The 21,499-nt window shown below is 37.9% G+C and overlaps 1 protein-coding gene across 2 annotated transcripts in view; it reads left to right on the top strand.

Moving 5' to 3' along the window:
* Window positions 1–19,468, top strand: part of lin7a (lin-7 homolog A (C. elegans)) — a 38,971-nt gene extending 19,503 nt beyond the window's left edge. Inside the window, exons 3-6 of one of the 2 annotated variants that reach the window (XM_084406917.1) lie at window positions 6,161–6,232; window positions 12,404–12,613; window positions 14,379–14,594; window positions 17,462–19,468. In XM_084406917.1, the coding sequence (XP_084263043.1) occupies window positions 6,161–6,232; window positions 12,404–12,613; window positions 14,379–14,594 (498 nt within the window). In that variant the 3' untranslated portion in view covers window positions 17,462–19,468. The remainder of the gene's footprint in view (window positions 1–6,160; window positions 6,233–12,403; window positions 12,614–14,378; window positions 14,595–17,461) is intronic. The other variant, XM_084406916.1, reaches the window with a different exon arrangement.
* The last annotated feature ends 2,031 nt before the right edge of the window (window positions 19,469–21,499 follow it).

The following is a 21,499-nucleotide window of genomic DNA, read 5'->3' as shown; positions in this document are numbered from 1 at the left end:
TTTTACCACTAAAACTATTACAAATAAATTGTATGAATTGAAATAAAGCTGAATTAAAATAAAAAATGAAAAGTTACATTGTGCTAAATAGAAGTATTTAAAACTAATAAACTAATATTAACTGAAAATGAATTGAGGCTGTGGTAGATATACAGAGGACCATTATGGGATGGAATCTCAGCATCATCCGAGGTTGACGTTTTTGACAGATGTGCGTTGAGGGTGCGATGACAGGAGTGTGTCTGTCAGGCAGAGATAGTGACGACTGGAGCCTGTTTTTCTCTGCTTCTCCCGTGAACTTGCAGAAATGCAATTATTCAGAGAATAAGGTTGACCTGGGCCACTGCGGTTTTAAGTGCAGCACCAGGGCAACATCCTAACCACTTTAAGATCTCCGTTGTCCATTTTCATGCTCATTTTCATGCTCAAACACCGGAACCGCACTAGCAAACAACTAAAAACCAATCTCACAGACGGACACATTTTTGTACTTTTGCCTGAGCATATGAACAGTGTTACCCCGGTGGAATTGCCTTTTCCCATTTAGGGGTGTATGTGTGTGTGCATGAGCGAGAAAAGAAGCCTATTATGCTAATTTGATTGTTTATTTAATTCATTATTACAAGGATGATTATATGCTGCCTTTTAGTATGACACAACAGCCGCGCTTTCTGTCAGTACTAGTGGGCAGAGCACGTATTATCTAGTGCTTGTTTATTTTGAAACAGTAGGGGAGGATCGTGACCAGATATATGAAAAAACATTGGGGAAAAATACTCACAAAACAAATATTTAGACATCAATTATTAACTTTTTTGCCACTAATGTCAATGTCAAGTGAATTGAGAAAATATGTCAACACTTACTGGCTATGGAAGTGCATTTTGCATTTTGATTTTATCACTGGCTCGTTCACAAAAAGAACAATAAAGTTAACAATAATGATTACTAAATTAGCGTCGACACTAAGGGATAATATTGTTCTGTTTATTATAAGCACACACTGCAGTTATGTCATTTGCTGCTTTAAACGCTCAAGCTCTTTAAAGTCATGTGGATTCTGATTAGCTGTCAATTTTTATTTTTCATTATCAAGAAAAAAAAAATCATTCTTATTCCAACAATATCGTTCCTCTGTGTCATGATCATTATAGCTGTGGTATGGTATTCCCTACTCTTATAGTGTCGACCTTGGACTCCCATCCCTCTGGCTCCACCTCTCGGGCTCCCTCATCCCTTTGGCTCCACCTCTCGGGCTCCCTCATCCCTCTGGCTCCACCTCTCGGGCGCCCTCATCCCTCTGGCTCCACCTCTCGGGCTCCCTCATCCCTCTGGCTCCACCTTGGTCAATCGTCGCTCTGGCTGTGCCTCGGACTTCAGAGTCTCCAGCTGTGCCTCGACTCTCCATCCCTTCATCCCGCTGGGCTCCTCCTTCCCTCTGGTTCCACCATTGTCCTCAGTTGCACCGACTCCGCCCAGGTCTGCCTTGGTCCTCCAGGCCTTCACTGTCACCGTGGGTCTCCATCTCTGCTCCTCCTGGGTCTCCACTTTGCACGTCTCCACCTCACTCAGTCGGGCTCCTGGTTCTATCTTGGTTCCTTAATCGTGCATCCACCGCGGGCCTTCATCGTGGCTTGACTCGGGGTCATCCTCTGGCTATTCCCGTCTCCGCCCTGGCTCTACACACTATTGTCTCCACGTTGGTGTTCCCTTTTCTGCCTCAGAAGTGCAAAGTCTGATACCTTATGAAAAACAGTGGATCGTGAAGAAGAAAAAACTGTGTGAAACCAGATTGTAGCTTGTGATTTTGTGAAAGCTCTTGCCATTTTTGTGGGTAATATGGATCAGATGGTCCATAAACGGTTTGCTGGTATACAGTCTGTGGCTGAGATTAATATGGCTATGACTATGCATGAGGAAATGTGCCAAAACCGGGCTTGGAACATCTGTAGAGACATGCTTCAGATTGGATATGAGAGTCAGTTTATAGGTTGCTACACACCAGCTGACACAACAGATGAATTGTTAAGTACAGTATTATTTTGTAGCAAAGTTTCTCATCAATCAAAAATAACGGTTCATTAATGTAATAATACTTTTGGTTGGACATCAATTCACACTCCCAGGATCCATCAGGCCAAGTTTCATCAAGCTGTGCATGGATGCCCTATGAGCTCATTTCATGGCCCGGCAATTGTGCAAGGTATCATATGGTGCAATCTGTCTCTTACATTCCCATAACGAGAGTGTGAAAGGACACAGCGTCGGCTCAATTTACAGTGCCAACCGCAAAGCTCTGCAATGCAGGGACAATGTCAATATGACAAAATGTGCCGTGAGAATGTCCTCAACCAATAACATCTAAAGAAGGAAAAAATGAGATGAAAAATGAGAGAACTCCAAGATCAAGACTATCAGAAACGATGGTGCTTCAAGACAAGAGGTCTCACTCTGGCCTATTCAGATGAGTCATCAAGCTCACTTAGCCATGTGAAATGATTGCCAAAACGAGGACAACAGTGGCCAGAACATACCCACTTAAAATCACTTATTCTTCATCTCTCATGTCTCCTCAAAAAAAGAAGAAGAAATTTAGCATATTGAGTACAAGTTTAGCTTTACACAGACAGGATCTACAGTATGCTGCTGATTGTTGGTCAAATATTTTACGCTCAAAAAATGTTTTTACAGTAAAGCAATACATTTTATATAAGCTGTACATTTTATATATTCAAAGCTTTTGTATAGACAAAAGAAGTCTAATTTTAGATTTTGTCCTGATTTCTAGTGGTATCTGATCTACTGCATTCTTTTTGAATGTCAGATTACAATGCCTACAATGATCTCTTTAAGAAATGATGGAATGCTTTTATGTTGTGAAAATCATTTCCCACAGCCCAGTCTGTCACCACAGCAAACGTGGATGATTTCAAATGCAACTCTCAGAGGAATATGACAACAGGGCCATTATTAACTGAGAGCTTAGTCCATCAATGCCTACGCCGCTGCTACAGGGTCAGAGATGTCAGTCTCTCTCTTTATTAATTGTGTGTTTATGTGGAATAGCCTCTTTGCGCTTGGTGGGATGGTTTGCAAATGAGAAGCATTGCTGTGAATCGGGCTTCAATGAATTGCCTGACTGAATTTGAGCAGTGTGAGAAGATTTAAGAGAGAGGAGGGAGAACAAGGTTTCAAATGAGAACAACTGAAATCATATTTCTCTTTATAGACAGGGCACCATGGTTACACAAAGTACCTCATTGCGGCCTGTGGGTGGGTTTTTCCATCGGGCAGAGTAGTGAAAAAGCAGAGTGATACACCTCTGTGTGTGTCGATCTCACTGGAGGTAAAACAGATAAAAGCCAACCGAACACAGAGTGAGCTTAGAGGAAACAGAGTGATCCCTTGAGACATGGGAGACAGGAAGACAGAGAAGCAAGGACATGATTCTAGGTAGACATAGGAAAACTGGAAGAATGACACTAAATAATGTGCAGCTCACATTTCACCTCAAAACCACAATAAATAAATAAGAAATTATATTTTGTGTAAAGAAATGTACACCTGTTTTTAGGACCATCACATTTCTTTCATTGTAACATTATTTTATTGACAATTAAGTACATTTTCCGACAAATCCTCATTACCATAATGTGGTAATGAAAATCATCAAAATTGTATTATATTATTTTATTGATATTAATGAAAGTGGAATTTGAGAACAGTGGTTAAATAGAGCCCTATTACCCTTGCTGACTGCCTTATAAATCACATTACCAAACACAAATAAATTGTCTTCCAATAAAGTATGACATAAAATAGTTCCCAAGGTGTGTTTTCGCAATCTCAGATCACAAATAGACGTTGACAAGCAACAAAAAGTTTTTTCAGAGTTGGCTTTGTTTTATAGCTTTAATTTAATTGCTTTCTTAGTTAGTTCAAAACCAAAATAAATCTGATTTGCACATCTACCACTATCTGTTTTTGTATACAGCATATGAATAGCACACTGAAATAGCTTGACCTTATCAAGATGCAATTAAAAAACACACAATCCTCCAACCGTGGGAACACACATGCATGCACGTATAGCTCCTGAAAGATTTACTTAGGTCTTTAATCTATTGATTTGTTCCATCTGGTTGCATTGATCCCTCACAGATCTATTGAAGTTCAGTCAATAAAGGTAAATTGATTGAAGTTTCACTTAATTGTCATTGAACTAAACATAAGCAGCTAAAAAAATGAATAGATATATTAAAGGGATAGTTCACCCAAAAATGAAAATGCTGTCCTCATTTACTCACCCTCATGTTGTTCCAAACCTGTATGACTTTCTTTCTTCTGCTGAACACAAAAGAAGATATTTTGAAGAAAGTCGGTAACCAAACGACTGATGGACCCTATTGACTTCCATAGTAGGAAAAAAAAATACTATGGAAGTCAATGGAGACCAGCAACTGTTTAATTACCAACCTTCTTTAAAATATCTTCTTTTGTGTTCAGCAGAAGAAAGGAAATCATACAGGTTTGGAACAACATGAGGGTGAGTAAATGATGACAGCATTTTCATTTTTGGGTGAACTATCCCTTTAATAGTTATATACTATAGATGATTAAGATATTTTCTTTTATTAGATTATCATATAATATGCCACAGTTGGTTGTTCCATGATGCCTTGCAGGGCAAGACTTTATTGCACTTGGAGCAAAACCTCAAGAGGCTTTCCAAACATGCTGTATTTTTAAAAAGACAGCAAGTGAGATGCATAAAATAACAACTGCGACAAATATATAAGATGTACAATTTGCTCTAGAATATGCTGTGCTGAAATATATAACAGCGCAGCTTTCGGAGTTGAGCATATTTCACATGTAGGATGTCACCTCTCCTTAGTAACATACTCTATTTTGTAATTGTAGACATTTAGCAACCTCTTTCCTTTCTTTTCAAGACGTTTCTAAAGGCCATCCGATAGTTCCTGCCTGTTGAGAAGGTTTAGAGTGAGTGGATCAAAGCCACAGAGTAACAGGCATATAAAGATACGTTTTACTGTAAATGTATTTTATCACACTAATCTCTCAGTAGGAGGTTAGTTAAACAGCTAAAGATTCTGCCCAAGGTGCTGGAGGACAAATTAAAGAGAAACTTGTTATTTAGGAGAGACAGAGAGAGGGAGACAGAGCTTCCTGTAGCACCAGCTGCGTTTCAGAAGCGCTGGTTAATGAGATAAACATAGGTTCTTCAAATCCTCAAAGGACCTCAAGCTAATAGTCTCATCCCTGAGTGGTGTGAAAGCAGATAAGGGCTCTGTACATGCACCTGTTTGTGAAAATATAGAATCGGTGATGAAAGCCGTTGCATGTGTGCAGTGTGCGCTTTAGAAATGAGACATTAGAGTCTATGGAACTGGATTAAGCTCTCTTTGCTCTTTAAACCAAACTATAAAAGCATTATAAAGGTTTGCAGAAACTGAAAGAAGCATAAATCTAAGAATTATTCATGACAAAAATGTCTAACTATTTTTGGTCATGTAGACTGAGTTCTCATTGCTGCCGTAGAATTTGAACACCACAGTGCAGCCACAGGTGCTCCTTCTTGAATTTTTTATTCACATTTCAGAAACAAATTAGCGCAAGTACATAAACACAAGAAAATGCTTAGCCAGTGCATCGCAAGAATGGAGTCCTGTCAAACATATTTGTATACACTCTTGCGGTGCGGTCACGTTTCCCTTTATACAGTTAAATGCAGTCATCTCAATAGGATACAATGCGATTTTCCTATTAAAGCTGCTTGGTTTGGAAGTTACCTCTACCTCTGCTTCATGCACCACTATACTATTGACATTGGACCTACTTTGCCCACAGAATTTCGCAAAAGATTTGCTAATGTGACCACAAACCAGATGTTATCATTCAGGTAGATATCTATAAATAGATCGACAGTTTAACTAACTTTAACTCGCTAAGCAAAATTCATTTTCAAACTGTTTCTTTGCCATGACAGTAGGCTGCATCCAAAGAAGTAATATGATAAGAAGTAACATTGTATTGTTGCAGAATGCCTTATTGCTATTTAACCATGTTTTATGTAATTTTGATAACTGTAGAGGAACTGAAACTAAAAAAGTCTCTTTTTCCCTGTTTATTTGAATAGGTCTATCAGTATATGCATGAAACGATAACAGTGAATGGATGTCCGGAGTATCAAGCACGTGCCACAGCTAAGGTACGTCTGAGTTTATTTATTTCCACATCACCCCACTGTGTTTCTGTATTACGCATACAGCATAATTACATCTGCTAAACTAATAATGGCCCTTTTCTGACATCCAGAAGAAATCCATTAACTAAGAACATTTTCAAATGTTCCTCCGCAAACTGTCTTGATTTGATAAACAATCAGCAATTAGCCAGACCTGCATGCAGTTGCTCTTCAGACACTGTCACTGAAACAGCATTCATTCAAATTCATACTGTGTAAAGAGTGCAATCTTGTGAAAAAGAGAGGAAACATAAAAAAGAAGGGGGGGGGGGGGGGGGGTTTGCTGAGTACTGGATGATCAGAAGTGCCTTGCTGAATTTTTAGTAGGAGAATTTCAGCCACACCACAATACTGGGTTTCTTTAGGGATGGGTCACAATCCCAATTGGTAGTTTTTTTAAGCACTGTGTAATTTTTCCCTATCTTTTAGTCACTGCGGAGTGCCAGATGTCTGATTGACTATTGACAAGAAACTTGCCTTTAAATAGGTCTTAAGCCTTCTGTTCTGTTCCATTCCTGCTATGTTTGAATGAAAGAATCCTGACCCTGATTGGTTGAATCTGAAACTAGCCAAATTAGGGCTCTTTAAAACTGAATAGTCCACTAGTCATTCAGGCAACTCACCAACTGGATGATTATGAAAATATGTACTTTGCACATCCCTACTTCGCATACAGGGATATACACCAATCGGCCAAATGCTAGAGCCCTGCCAGTTAAAGGCCACCCTGCCGTCCAGAGAGTTCCGCCCACCATCTCTCTCTGCATGGATACACAGACCAGCAGACTTGGATGCTACAAAGGATGCTGAGCAGTACCCTGCGATACCTATTTTGAGTAGCTCAATAGGCCGCTCTTGTGGGTGTTGTTGTAATTGTTTTTTGATCCCAATTAGGCTTGCGTTCAGGGTAATTGTCTAGTAATTATGCAAATCTGAGTAAAAACAGATGACTTAGTTATTGAGGGCTTCGTTATCTTTGCATTTCAATATCTGAAATGTTAAAACGTCTACAGAGACAAACTAATTAATGCATTTTAAAGGGGGCAAATTTTACTTGATCTTTACTTTTACATGATTCAAATTAAAGACTTTGATGTATGGAACTGACAGTTGAAGAAATGAAAACTTCCTCCCTTGTCATAAAAGACCATTGTTGAACATGACCGCCCACATTTACTCATTAAGGATGCCACCAAGTCATGGTTAATTAATAAGGAGGAAGTAGGATAGATACTATTCATAATGCCAGGATAAGGCGCTTTATTCCAGTTATATTCCAGGTATATACAGTAACTAAGAGTAATGTGCCCTTCAAGTGGCATAATTAGGAGTATATTAATAAGGAGGAAGTAGGATAGATACTATTCATAATGCCAGGATAAAACGCTTTTATTCCAGTTATATTCCAGGTATATAACTAAGAGTAATGTGCCCTTCAAGTGGGGATGTAAATATCGTAATTACAAGTTCCGAGCACATGAATGGCCGAAAAAGTCGTATTTAAAATTGGGAAGCTTGGAATTCTAGATGAGTTGCAGAGTTGTGATGTTGGAAGGGGCGTGTCAATTTGAAACATTGAGGGAAATACTGGTCTATAATATAGATCATCTCTCTATAGTATAGAGATCAGTGAGTGGAAAGCAGGTCTGTAGTGCATTATAATGTGATTTGGAAAGTTATTTTAATTTGACATGCTGTAATTCAATTTTAGAGGTGTACAAAACAACTACAAGTGTGAAGTTAATCACTTGAATTTCACAAACATTTAGTTTTGATATCTTACATACATGTAATAGAAATGAATAATTTTCATCATTTTGAATTCAGATGTATGTATTTGTGTTTATTTTTCACAATATAATTATTTTGTTCTGTTTAGGCTACTTCAACATTATGTTTAAGACTTAAAAGCATGACATGTCGTAATAAAAGGTACAAGGTACAAGTTTTCCGGGTGCTTTTAAGGGCATAATAATAATAATAAAACGGTGAGTTGTTCCTGGCTGCACATGAGGCTCTGCATAACATTTGTAAAGTGAGTGACTAAAGATGCAAAACAATCTTGACTAACACTATAAGTGAGCCTCAGGGGAAATAAAAAACAAATTTATGACCTTATATTTAATTAGGTCCATATCCTGAAGGACAAGTTTCAGAGTATATTTTGGTATTATGGTTTTATGATCTAAAATGACTTTCCTGTGCCTAATCTGTTGATTGTTTGGCAATTCATGCACAGCAAACACTTTCATAATTTTTATGAATTAATGTCCTTGTCATTGATTTAGAGTCATAATACATTTTTAATGGCACTTGCAAACATTTAGACACTGTTGTATTTATTGTCAATGACATTTAGGCTTTCGATTTCAAAATACTGAAAACAAAGCAATAACTTTAACCAATAGTGTGACTCATTTGAGGGGTGTTGTAATAATATGGAGCTATACTATAGCAATGGCACTTTTACAGAAAACAGCAGCACTTACTGTAATTAGTATGCTCAGCGAGCAGGTCTCGCAAGATGAGCAGAATTAGCATATCAATTAAATTTCTAATGCAGGATGTAAATTACAAAAGTCTTAGAGTGCCTCAAAGCACCTCACTTGGTCACTTTGAAAAGTTACTACAGGTTTCGAAAAGCATATTGGACTCGAATCACTAGCAAAAGGGCAATTAGCATGTGTGAGCAGCTTGCGTCTGCATGCCGTTGGGGCAGATTTCAATCGATGGCACATAAATAGGATGAAGAACAGTTCTAAAAGCCCCAGTTATCCTTTGGGATCCCCTGCAGCAATTGTCAATGAGCTCCAGTCGGCTACTCCGGGATGCATTTTTTTTCTATCCGTACGCCAAGTGCATTCCGAATGCATTGCTGATGTAAATGTTAAAAGCCAATATTCATTACCAATGGAGATTCTTGAAGTGTGTGTAATTATTTAAGATGTAATTTGTAAGGCTTACAATGGGCTTGAGTGGACCATTGCTCAGAATATTTGTGAATACTACTGGGTTATCTGATGTCCTATAATTCTTTCAGTTGGCATTAAATGGTTACCTCACCCATTCTTTTTTTACTGACCCCATTCCAGACCTGTATGCTGTTATTTTTCTGTGGAACACAAAAACAGAAATTCTGAAAAATGTTCATACTGCTCTTTTCCATACAATGAAAATAAATAGAGGTTAATGCTGTAGAATTAAAAAATATATTTATTTGGCTATGCGCACTATTTGAGTGACATAAACACACATTAATAATAAAACTGACATAAATTTCCGATCGTCCTCCATAACGCGGTCGCTTTTTAGATCCAATATTGTCAGTAAACTCTTGCGTTCCCGAGGCAATGACCGACGCATTCTATATTCCAAAGAGCTCCTTTATCAGCCCCACAGTGGAAAATGAAACCATAAACGTACCAGCTGGGGCAGATCAGCACAAAATGGAATGGTTAAGCAAAGATAATGGTTTTGGCCCGGGAAAGCGGCTTTTATGTCACTAGCCCGATTCGGACAGGACTAGGTTTCATGGAGGATGTAAGAGAAATTTGTTTCATAGGTGTACTTTGTGATTTTAATCCCATCCGAATCTACTTTTGTCTGTGTTTTTCTCACACAACCTCAAAATTCCATGGGCAAATTACCTACTGTTTTTCGGCAAAATCAACGGTCCTCTGAGAAATCTAATCCTGTCCGGATGTGAATTTCTGTGATAGCCGATATTGTATTATACTCCATTGTATTATTTCTCTTCATGAGTTTTTGACTTACCTGACCTACCGTTTGCACACCAATCTTTTGCATACTTTCATTTCATTTCAATATGTGGGTTTATTATAAACAGCCACTTCTATAAACTGTGAAGTTTATTTAAATAGGGTTTTAATAATAAATCAAAGTTGTATCAATAAGTAATTAATTAAAACACATATCTGTGATGCACGCAAGCACAGATGACTTACTGTAATGCTCACATCTAGAAAACAGCTCTGTAATAAACACGGAGATGTTAGTTCCGTCCAAATCGGTACATGAAATCACAGATGTCGGGTGATAAGAATTGTACCTCAAACATCATTTAGAAATCTAGTCACGTCTAAATAGGGCTATTTACTTCAAACCTGGTGACGTCTCAGCATGCAAATTTTGAAGAGCTATTTATTTTAAGAGATATTTTGGAGCTTAAACTGAGAGAAAGATTTTCAGGGAATAACAAATTAAATTGTAATCTTTTAGGGTGTTTTTTTGTTGTGTTTTTTTGTCCTTTTTTGGTATTGACAGCTGTTGTAACTACTGATAGAGTTGCATGAAGATTTTTCAAAACTTAAATAAATAAAACCAGGCAACTTTGAGTGTGTAAAAAAAAAACACAGCAACCTGATGATTTACATTTCGGCAAAGCAAATGAAAGAGTCTAGGCTTTAAAGATGTTTGTTATATATCGACTTGTGTCTTTTTCCCTCAGAGAGGAAGTAGCTGTGAAGGTTGAGCAACTGGGAAAAGGGTGTCTTGCATGCAGAGCACTTTCAAACTGCATTTTCTTTAGCCTGACACGAAACACACGAGACAGGGAAGGTGCTGTTCTTTCAGTTTCAGAGATCAGAAAACGGCTTGGTTTGCCATTTGGGAATCTGGCGCCTTGAAAAGTCTCTGAAAATCCTTGGTGTTTTTTCTCACTGTTCCCTGTATATGAATGCCTTAATAATGAGCAAGGCCCCCACAGTGCTGCACCTGTAGCTACAGTTTGGCTCAGCGGGAAGTACTTTTGTCTTCCTTGACATTCTCAGTCTCCTGGTGGTTGCGCCTGGCTAACAAGCTCTGAATTCTCAGGAATTCAGATGACAATGCAGGCTGAATTCACAGCACAAATAGAACATGTTGAGATGCTCTTACAGGCTGTGAAAAAAACTTTCAGAGATGCACTACATGACCAGAAGTGTGTAGACACCCGGACACTTTCCCTTTGCTGATATATCAGCTCGACCACAGTCTAAGAGAGTCAATCTAAAGGTCTGTGTAAAGCCAATGTGGAGATGTTTAATTTGGCTTTTAAGAGTGTAGTATCGGAAGCTTGGTGAGAATATTGGATTTAGAGGTTATTGGTCCTTGAATATCAATCCACCTTAAAGTGTTTTAAAAGGGGTCTCATGCTAGTCAGCTATACAGATCTTGTATAAGAGCCATATAGCACACTAGAATTGCTGTCTTGAATGCAAAGGAGATTCCTTATTCTTAGCAACATCAACTGTTTTTTTGTTTTAGTTTTTTTAAAGGAACAATACTGATGCTTATTTCTGAAGAGCAGGTTGGCATATTTTGGCCATATAATGTTTAGACTACATACGATACAGTATAATGTACAACTGATCACAAAACAATCCATGTTGAAATGTGCATCAGTAGCTATCCATCCATTTGTAATATCGCATAAAACATTTGCGAATGAAGCACTGTTTCCATCCAATGTGTCGGAGAGAACAAAATTTAGCTTCCTGATAAACTGGCACTAAATATCACTAAGAAAAGTAGAAGCCACATATATAATTTTAGTATATAATAAATTACTTGCGCCTAAGAGCGCACAGACGAAACGCAATAAACACAGTCATGTTATTTTGCTTTTTGAGGCGGATACCTGTTGTTTGGGAATGCAGTCATTGTAAGACAGTTCTGGAAGGGAATTATACTAAACCACTTTGACGACAGACTTTGCTCAGGCATTTCAGAATGACCAAAACAGCTTTTCAGAAGCTGTGCAACGAATTCGGTCCACTGATTAGTCCAGTTATGCCGTCTCATCACGCAAAGTCACATGACTTTTTTGATGTGCATCGAGGAATTTATTCGGTAAATGTGTTTCCATCGTAGTTTATGCACGTAATTTATCCGACTACATTTTTTATGTGTATCTTTAGAATGTATGTGCATGTTGGCATTTACATCCATTTTATTTATGCGATATCCCAAAATGCACATAAAAATAGGTTGATGGAAACATAGCTACGGTTAAGTTTTAAATATCTAATAAATATCTTGACGAATCTGACAATCTCAGAATGGCCATATTATCTTGTATCTTATCTTGTCACATTTCACATTCACTGACACTTTGAACTCTTTGGTTCCCACCAGGCAACAGTGGCGGCATTCGCAGCCAGTGAGGGTCATTCCCACCCGAGGGTGGTGGAGCTGCCCAAGACGGACGAGGGGCTTGGCTTCAATGTGATGGGTGGAAAAGAGCAGAACTCACCGATCTACATCTCACGCATCATCCCTGGGGGCGTGGCTGAGAGGCATGGTGGTCTTAAGAGAGGAGACCAACTCTTGTCCGTCAATGGAGTGGTGAGTTGCCAGGGATGTTCCTGTTATACATAGTCTTTTGTACTCTGTAAGGACATACCTATTTCTATATAAATAAATAAAAGATATACAAGACTTTAAAAGCTGAGAAACTATTATGTTTTTGTTATTCATACAATGGCAAGAATGCATTATGCATTATGCATAATTGGATGGAACTTAACAAAATGGAAATTAAGAGCAAAAGACATGAGGGTATTAACTCAAAGTTCATTAACGGTAGATATTTTAACTACTTTTTATTAATATACCTATATCACTATATTATCATCTATTCTTGTATAAAATAAGATGGAAAATTAAGACAAATCAGCTAATACCATGAAACATCACAGAATTTATCAGTGCAGTGCATTGCTAATACTTACTGTAGCATGCGCTGTTTTGACATTGAAAAGAATTGCACTTCTTTGAGGATGATGTCATCACTTATGCAGGATGGAAAGTGAAACCCTATAAAAAAAATTCAAGTTAGAATATGGGAAAATTACACAAAACGGGAACATATCCTTAAACTTAAGTAGTAAAACTATTTAAAATTCACTTCACTGTTTACTTAGTGAGTTTTATATATTTTATCCAATATATTTCGACATGCATGATGTGGACATGAAACGTTACTGCATAGTAAGAATGACCTGTCAGTGTTTAGATCAATTATCCTTAAATGCACAAAGGAAGCATTTCACAAAATGTAGGAGGTTTTTTTTTCTTCTTTTTTGTTTTTTTTTTTACAGATGAAGTAGGGAAAACAACTTAATTGTTTGTGCAACAAAAATAATTAAAATTTTCTGTAAAGTCCATTTTTTTGCTGTGTAGAGCTGTCAAATAAGATGCCATCATGCTGTAGGGCCCACTGGCTTTTTAATTGATACAGATCAGTTTGGACTGAAGTGAGATTATTACAGCAGAAAGATTTTTACATTGATCTCAGTGAATTTCCAGCAGTCTCCAAGGCTGATCCCATCATGGCGTAATATGCTAATAAATATATTTTTGCAGCTGTTTTTATCTCAGACCCATTAGAGACTAACACTTTGTAATCTTTCATTCTACTAAGGCTAAGCTTGACATTTTAAAATGCTAAATGTGGACAAATAAGAAAGCTTACAGCAGGACTGTTTGTAAAACTGAAAAGGACAGATTTCAAAATACTTAATCTTTTCATAAATCACTGTAAAGTTTAAGATGTGTCAGACTGTCACTGAAGCCAGATGAGAATGAATCTTTGAATAAATCCGAATGAATCTTTCAGTAAAAAAGCTGTCTGCTGCAGGGAAGCATTTTGAAGCCAGTTTCTTTGCTCTTCTCTGCCGACATTCCAGATTGTTAAAATTTTATTACATGAAGGAGTAATTTGAGTTTATAGAAACTAATGTCCACTGCTTACTCGCTCGAAGATGACTGAGGATCCATTTGATTTCATTTGCGTCAAAGACTGTAAAGGAAGGCATTTGGAACAGCATTTGAGAAGCAATTTCTCATTAAATCAAACATGTTACGGTTCCTGAGCTAATAGGAAATGAATGGCTCTTTTGTGCCAAAATGTAATTGAATGTTCATCACCGTGGACCATTTTCTACTGCAGTTTTGATCTGACAAAAAACTATGAGTTTGGATACAATAAAGTTCCAGGAGCCATCAACAAATCATTGGACGTGCAAAGAGAGACGAAGCATTCCTTTGATTTAGATGAAATGAACAACAGTTTGCTCTGAAAAACTGACAACTGAATTATTTTCTTCAGAGCGTCGAGGGTGAACACCACGAGAAGGCTGTGGAGTTACTGAAAGCAGCCAAGGACAGTGTCAAACTGGTGGTGCGTTACACCCCGAAAGTCCTGGAGGAGATGGAGGCGAGGTTCGAGAAGCTCCGTACCGCCCGCAGACGCCAACAGCAGCAGCTGCTCATGCAGCAACAGCAGCAGCAAAACCTGGCCGCCCAGCAGAACCACATGTCGTAGGTGAGGCTTTTCATTGCTTTAAGGGTAACAGGACCTCAACAGGGTGGCACACAGAGAGGTAGCTGCCCCACCAACCCTTGAGGCCTGTGGGAGATCTGGTACTGCATGCTGCCTGTCACCAGTGGAACGTTGATCTGAAAACAGACAGCTATTGTGTCTGAAACTCAGCTGTTATGTCATAATGTGAGATAATGAATCTATTGAAGAAGCTGGCGAGGAGTGCTGATGACATCACAGATTGAGCTCAATAAAAAGGATTTGTTTATCAGGCAGTTGTCCAGACATTGAAGGACCACACTTAAGGGACTTTCAAGGGAAAATTAAGAACTATTTAGATGAGAAATCAATAGTTTTTTATTACTGCACCTAAAGGGGCCTTTTAAGTCTGTAAATCTCACTAATGGAACCATTTGGTTTAGTAATGCTTTATATTAAAGGGATAGTTCACCCAAAAATGAACAATCATTTAGGCTACTCACCCTCATATCATTCCAAATGTGTATTACTTTCTCTCTTCTGTTGAACACAAAAGAAGATATAAAAAAAGTCTCAGTAGTACTTTTTTAGTCCCATACATTATACTGTCAGTGGGGCCCAGTGTGGTTTGGACATTGGCTTTTGTGTTCCACAGAGGAAAGTCATCAGGTTTGGAACAACATGACGGGGGGTAAATGATGACAGAATTTTTTTATTGAACTATTCTTGAGCCAACAATAGCCGCTTTTCCACCATCGGGCCAAACCGCTGTCGTTGCAAACCGTTCCATTCCATGTGGATTTTCCACTGTGAATAAAAAGCAAACGTGTTCTACCAGCACGTTTCAGCACGGTTGGCCAACAAGCTTGACAAGAGACTTCTTTCTACAAGATTAAAAAAAGTTCGATCGTATATATAACCTCATAATAAAAAATGTGTTCCTTTTCCTTTAATCCTCCCTTATTGGGCTTATGCTACTAAATTGAGCGAGTCATCGTGAAGAGGCAAAAACAATGCAAGAAGTGCTCAAAATACGAAGTTCAGGCATTGTTCAGAGTAGCATAAGCCCGATAAGGGAGGATTAAAGGAAAAGGAACACATTTTTTATTATACAGGCTTATAAAATACTGGCATTTTTTTCTATTTGGTGCTAATTGATATGTCATCATCAAAATAATTTACAAGTAACTTTACATCACATATTAACTTCTCATACAGCGCCTCCCTTCTATATTAAAAAGAGAAAGTATGTCATCCTTTATCACTTCCAATATCACTGTTCTGAAATAACAGCACTCTTATTATCTCGAGACGTCTTTCTCCTTTGCAAATGCAATACAATAGGAGAGAATTCTATTAGTCAGAGTCTTTTCCAGACAGACCAAAGCACATCTCCTTGTATTAATGATACTCGGCCCATCTCTCGCCTCATTGCCTCCATAGTTAGCTCTAAGCAGCAGTATAGTTGGCATCATTGTAACCTCGCCTTAGAAACCATCCAAGCCTAAAATGAAGCTATAAGCAGTGCCAACTCAAAAGCATGTCCGTGTGGATACACTTCTCACAGAGGCACTGGCCTCTGTACACTTATCACCAGAGGCCTAATGGAATTCCTTGTGCATCTCTTGCTTGTAGCTAAATCCTTGGCTATAAAATCATATGTGCTTGTGAGCTGCTGAGTATTTTTGGGACATTATGTCTGGGCAAGAGGATCATGGTGAGAGAGCTGAGCCCCAGATCATCCCCTATCAAGACTGGCATGTGGACCGAACAGCAAAGCCACAGTGACCAGAGAGCACTCTGCCAACACTAAACCACACTACACACACACATATCTGAAAAACAAATAAAATCAGTTCAAGATCTATTGTAGATTGGGGGAAGGGGGAGGCACAAAATATCTTGAATTTATCAATTTAACAATTAAATGCTAAATCATCAGATATATATATATTGCAGACAAGGGAAGTATACGTTTGGCTTAAGTTTCTGTTAATAAAAAAGTCTAATGTCTAAAAGAAACTTGTTTTAGTTATTTCAGCAGTACAAGAGGTTATCGGGGGTTTCAGGGGTCTGCATGTATTGATTTTAACAATGGGGGACCGTGGAGTTACATGGGTTGAGAACCTAGCCTAAAATAAGCTCATATCCAATAGAAACCATCCAAAACAGGATGCTTCCTAGCTTAAAAAAGAGGGCTGATATCTGAAAAGAAAAATAATATGAGATGTGCCAAACAGTATGTGAACTTTATGTAACCTGCCATCAAATAAATATCGAAATTATCAGCAGAAAATGTAAAATGTTTCAAGGCTTTTCATAATGCATTCTGGAAATGACTTGTCTGTAAAGGAAGCATGCGATGCCACCTTTTCCCCAAAACAAGCATCTCATAAATAATATAAAGTTTGGAACGGCCAAAAATGTCAGAAGCACACTGTCTAGACAGCCTAGCGCTCCAGATTTTGGTATAAAGCTAAAGAATTGGAAAATCCCAATTTATGTTCAGCTACTAACATAATTGCTAGTGTTGTAGTACTAGAGTCCAAACTCATTTCACGTCTTGAGTCCAAGTCCAAAACCAAGTTTTCACGATCTTGTCATAGACTCCGGAGAATTTGTTATTGGCCTTGACTGAAACTCGACCCTCTTCGTCTCAGTCTGGACTTGGACTCAAATTAGCGGGTCTCGACTACAACACTGGTACTTGGGTACTTGACCTTGACATGTTGGGCCATAGTGGACACATGGAACTAAAGGTTCCAGCCCGGCCTGTTACATTTCCCTGTGTACGTGCTGTTAAATAAAGAAAATAGCCAGAAATATCAGGAAAGGTTTTGACAGTCTCTTTAAACTTGTCTCTCAGCTTTTGTCCTTTTGGTTTTTCACAGGCTGTTCCAAAAGAAGAAAAAGTAGAGGACACTGGGTGAGACTTAATCTCACAGATGTGATGTAAGGAGGTCCAAGAGATCTCGGAAGAGGACCCTTACTGTTCTCCAGTGAAGACTATCCTCTTTCAGTCAACTACCTACAACTCAAAAAGGTTGAAAACTCCATGATCTGTGTTCCAAATTGGTGCTTGGAAAAATGTGGCATGATGTCATAGAGAAAGGCTAGCACTGAGTATTGTTTTACTCTTACTTGTTCATATTTCAGTTGTCTGGAACCAATCGCAAGTTGTGACCCTCTTAAAAAGTCCCTCTTGTAGTTTTGTGATAATGTGATAAAGCGTTCAACAATTTGTTTTTATTTTCATTATGTTTTTGTTGCCACAGCGTTGTACAGTAACGAAGGGTTCTTTTGGTGCTGGTGTCTCTGTGAAAAGAAAGCGCTTTTTATGTCAGTAGTCCGTAATTGGATAACACTGAGGTATTTTATACCATATTGTAGCAAGGAATATTTTGTAAAGAATGTAGATTTAGCAATAACACTTGTTTTGTCGCATTCTACTGTCAAAGTATGGGTAAAAAGTGAACTTTAAGTGTAGAAGATTCATCTTACAAGGGTAAAGTTAATATAAAACTGTATCTTATGCACCATGTGACATAAGTCAGACTAAACCATAAACACCATTTGCACAGAATTTTCTTATGAGATCACTGTATCACAGTGCCATTGACAGAGATTATTAGAGAAATTTGGCATATTGAATGGCGGGCATTTTTAAAGGAAAAGTGTGTAATTTTTCCGAACACTCTCTCTGATCCCACGTTAATATACAAATTTAACCATAAGTAAAAAGTGTAAACACTGCATTGGTATATCAGAACATTGCATACACTATTTGTTTGTGCATCCAATCAATAGCGTGATTTTAGGGCTGGACTTCATGTTTGGAAACCAATGGCATAAAAGGGAGTGTTCTGGAAACCTATTTGAAAGTAGTCCTTATTTTCGCAATTTTGTTTTGTGGCACAAGTGGAGCGAAAATTACACACTTGACCTTTAACAGGTCCTGCATGCATAACAGCTGTACAGTTTTGATGCGGTTTTATGGTTGCGATGTCACTAGTCCTGAAATTAAATTCTAATTCAGAAATATTCTATTTAAGTTCAGACATAGTTCATATTATGAAATTATTTACTTTGAAGACAAACAGAATGTCAAACACAGATACATGATATCTACAAATGGAGGTACATTTTAACAGTATTTTGTTATGTTAAAGTTCTATTTTCAAGTTTATTATCTCAGAGGTTTGAAAGATTGTTTTGTGGTGTTCAGTAATTGTTATATTTCACATAACCGACCACCTCATTCACTAGAAATATTTTAACATTGTCCTGTTTTGACAATCAATTTAAAAAGGTAATCTACAGCATTTTGGTTTATTTTCTAACATTTTTTATTGCATTTTTATTTCACAACTTCTTTCCCTGAACTCAAGCCGTCAAAAGCTGGCAAAATGTCTATTCATTGCAGCGCTGTAGTTGTACTGTTAGTTGAAGTCTTATAGAAGCAAAACTGTAAATCAGCAAGTAGTTGATGACCACCAGTAATCAAAGGTAAAATTGTATCTGTGTTATTGTAATTTGGTTTGATGGTTTTCCTGACGTAGGACTTTGGTAGATACTTAAATTAGTTCCTTTGTTGGTTGGTTTATGAGTAATCTCAGTCTGTGGGTAACATGTAAACGTGTCATCCTAATAGACAAAATCACGCCAAGTTGATTTGTTCCTTGATTGTCAATCAATTCATTTTAATGGATTCTCTTCCCTTTTATATGTTTACTTACAGACTTTCTTATTAATGACTTGCATTTTTGAGGCTGGACAAGCTGATCTTATTATACAGTGAAAAAAATACCAAGTGATATGCAATTGTTATACATATTATATTTGTATAAATAAATATATGTGCGTGTGTGCAAAGCTTCAAATCTTTGTTTCTTAACTACCTATAAACCATCCAGAACACTTTAGCAACCGTATATTGCAACATCCTGATGACCAATCAACACAGTTCAATAAACAAGAAGCTAATATCGTCTAAGAACATTTTAGACACAAACTGTCAGTCTCTTTTTAGTCTGCCATCAAAAACAGTTGCAAACCACAGCAGAATCTGTTGCGTGGTGTGTCGTTCTTGAATTAATCTGTGCATTTAAAAGAGTCATTTGAAAGAATGATTAAATGACGCAATGACTTTCTTCATGCAAAGAAGACTTTGAGTCAAGTCTTCTTCAGAAAATGTTAAAGTTTTATACATAAGCCGGTGCAAAAAGTGAGAAAAGACAGGAAAATACTTTTATCCAAAGAAACAACCAGATGAAATGTTTAACAGAGGTTGAAGTCAAAGGCTTGTGCAGTGAAATTCTTTTACACTCATCAGGCATCCAATGGACTGATAAATAGCCCAACTGCCCATGTCACATTGCAACAGATGAACCTGACAGTGAAAGACTAATGCAGAAATTCACTCTATATAGAATGGATTATGCATTTAACTGTACTGAATTTCCCACAATTTAAAGGTGGGGTGGGCAATTTTTTTCATAAACACTTTTTTATTATTCTGGTTGAAACTCTCTTCACATCATAAAAGCAATTAATAATAAAAGTGTTCTCAATATTAAAAAAATTACATATATCTTCTGTTCTCAGACCCAAAAATGTTAGGATGTCTGACCTGCCTGTCAATGTATGTATTTCCATACCTCCGCGCACCTGCTCCCGCAGACATCACACTTCATCAGTGCGTTCCTTAAGGATATGCAAAGTTGTAGACAGACAGTCACAGAGCACCACAACCAAACAATAGCTGCCTTTAATGGTTCCTCCTGAACCAAAACAATGAGCTTATGCTGCGTTCACGCCATAACCGTAATTACAAGATGGCAACCTTGTTCACATCCTCAGATTTATGCCTTTCTGGCAACACTATCAAGGCCGAAATGAAACCGAGCTCTGTAAGTCCGAGCTCTGTAGGTTTTTTACATTCATTATTATTGTAATTTTATGTGCTTTGAGACACAAGGTCATTTAACACAGTTTCTTGTGGCGCTTTGCAGACTCTGCTGTGCTCGTTCATGTGTTTTGAAGGAGGTGTGGCTTTGCAGAGCGCTCTGAAGGGAGGGTGGGATCTTATGCTTACAAAGCTAGCTTGCTATTGCTAGTAGGGATGGGAACCGAGAACCGGTTCTTCTTCAGAACCGGTGCCCAGTGAATCGATTCCTTGGAACCGTTAGTATGCCTGCTTAACGATTCCGCTTATCGGTTCCGCTCGTTCAAATGTGACACGACGTCATACACGTGCTGCGTTGTTTTGGTTCAGAACGTAGCAAACACTATGAGCAAACATGGCATCGAGGCAGAAGCGCTCTGACCGCGTCCTAACTACATCCGACGCGACGGCGCGACACGCGATAAAAAGTATCATTTTCCATGTTAATCAAAGTTTAACCAGCCGCGACACGCGACGATTCTATTTGAAACGGATCCTATTTTACTGCGACGTCGCGCTGGAACAACAATCTCAAAGTGTGGCAATGATAATATCAGGTACTATTTATGTGCTTTATTTAATGTTAAAAGCGTGTATAATGTGACTGAATATCATTTAGTGCTCCCAGCTTTGTAGATGTAAAAACAACAATGGATAAGTCACATCAGATCTTGAAATTAAACAAATGGAAACAAAAACGTTCAAAATGTGAAGAAAACCTGTGTATTATTTGACAAAGATTGTTTTAGTAACTCAATAGCCTAATACAAATTAGCACTGTTAATATTCCAAAAGGCACAAGCTCTTCCTTAACTGTTTTCAGTCTGTGTTTTTAGTTTTTATGGCACATAAATGGCAGTTTTATTTATTTTTTTGTCCGGATCAATGAATGTGATAATGATCAATTTGATCAGATATTAAAGGGAGTTAATACAAACAAATTTGTACTTATTCCCTCACCCAATAAGAATCGATAAGAGAATCG

This window comes from Rutilus rutilus, assembly GCF_951802725.1.
Source record: "Rutilus rutilus genome assembly, chromosome: 4".
Classification (NCBI taxonomy): Eukaryota; Metazoa; Chordata; class Actinopteri; order Cypriniformes; family Leuciscidae; genus Rutilus; species Rutilus rutilus.
Note: the sequence above shows the minus strand (reverse complement) of the source record. Positions and strands in the feature narration are given on the sequence as shown.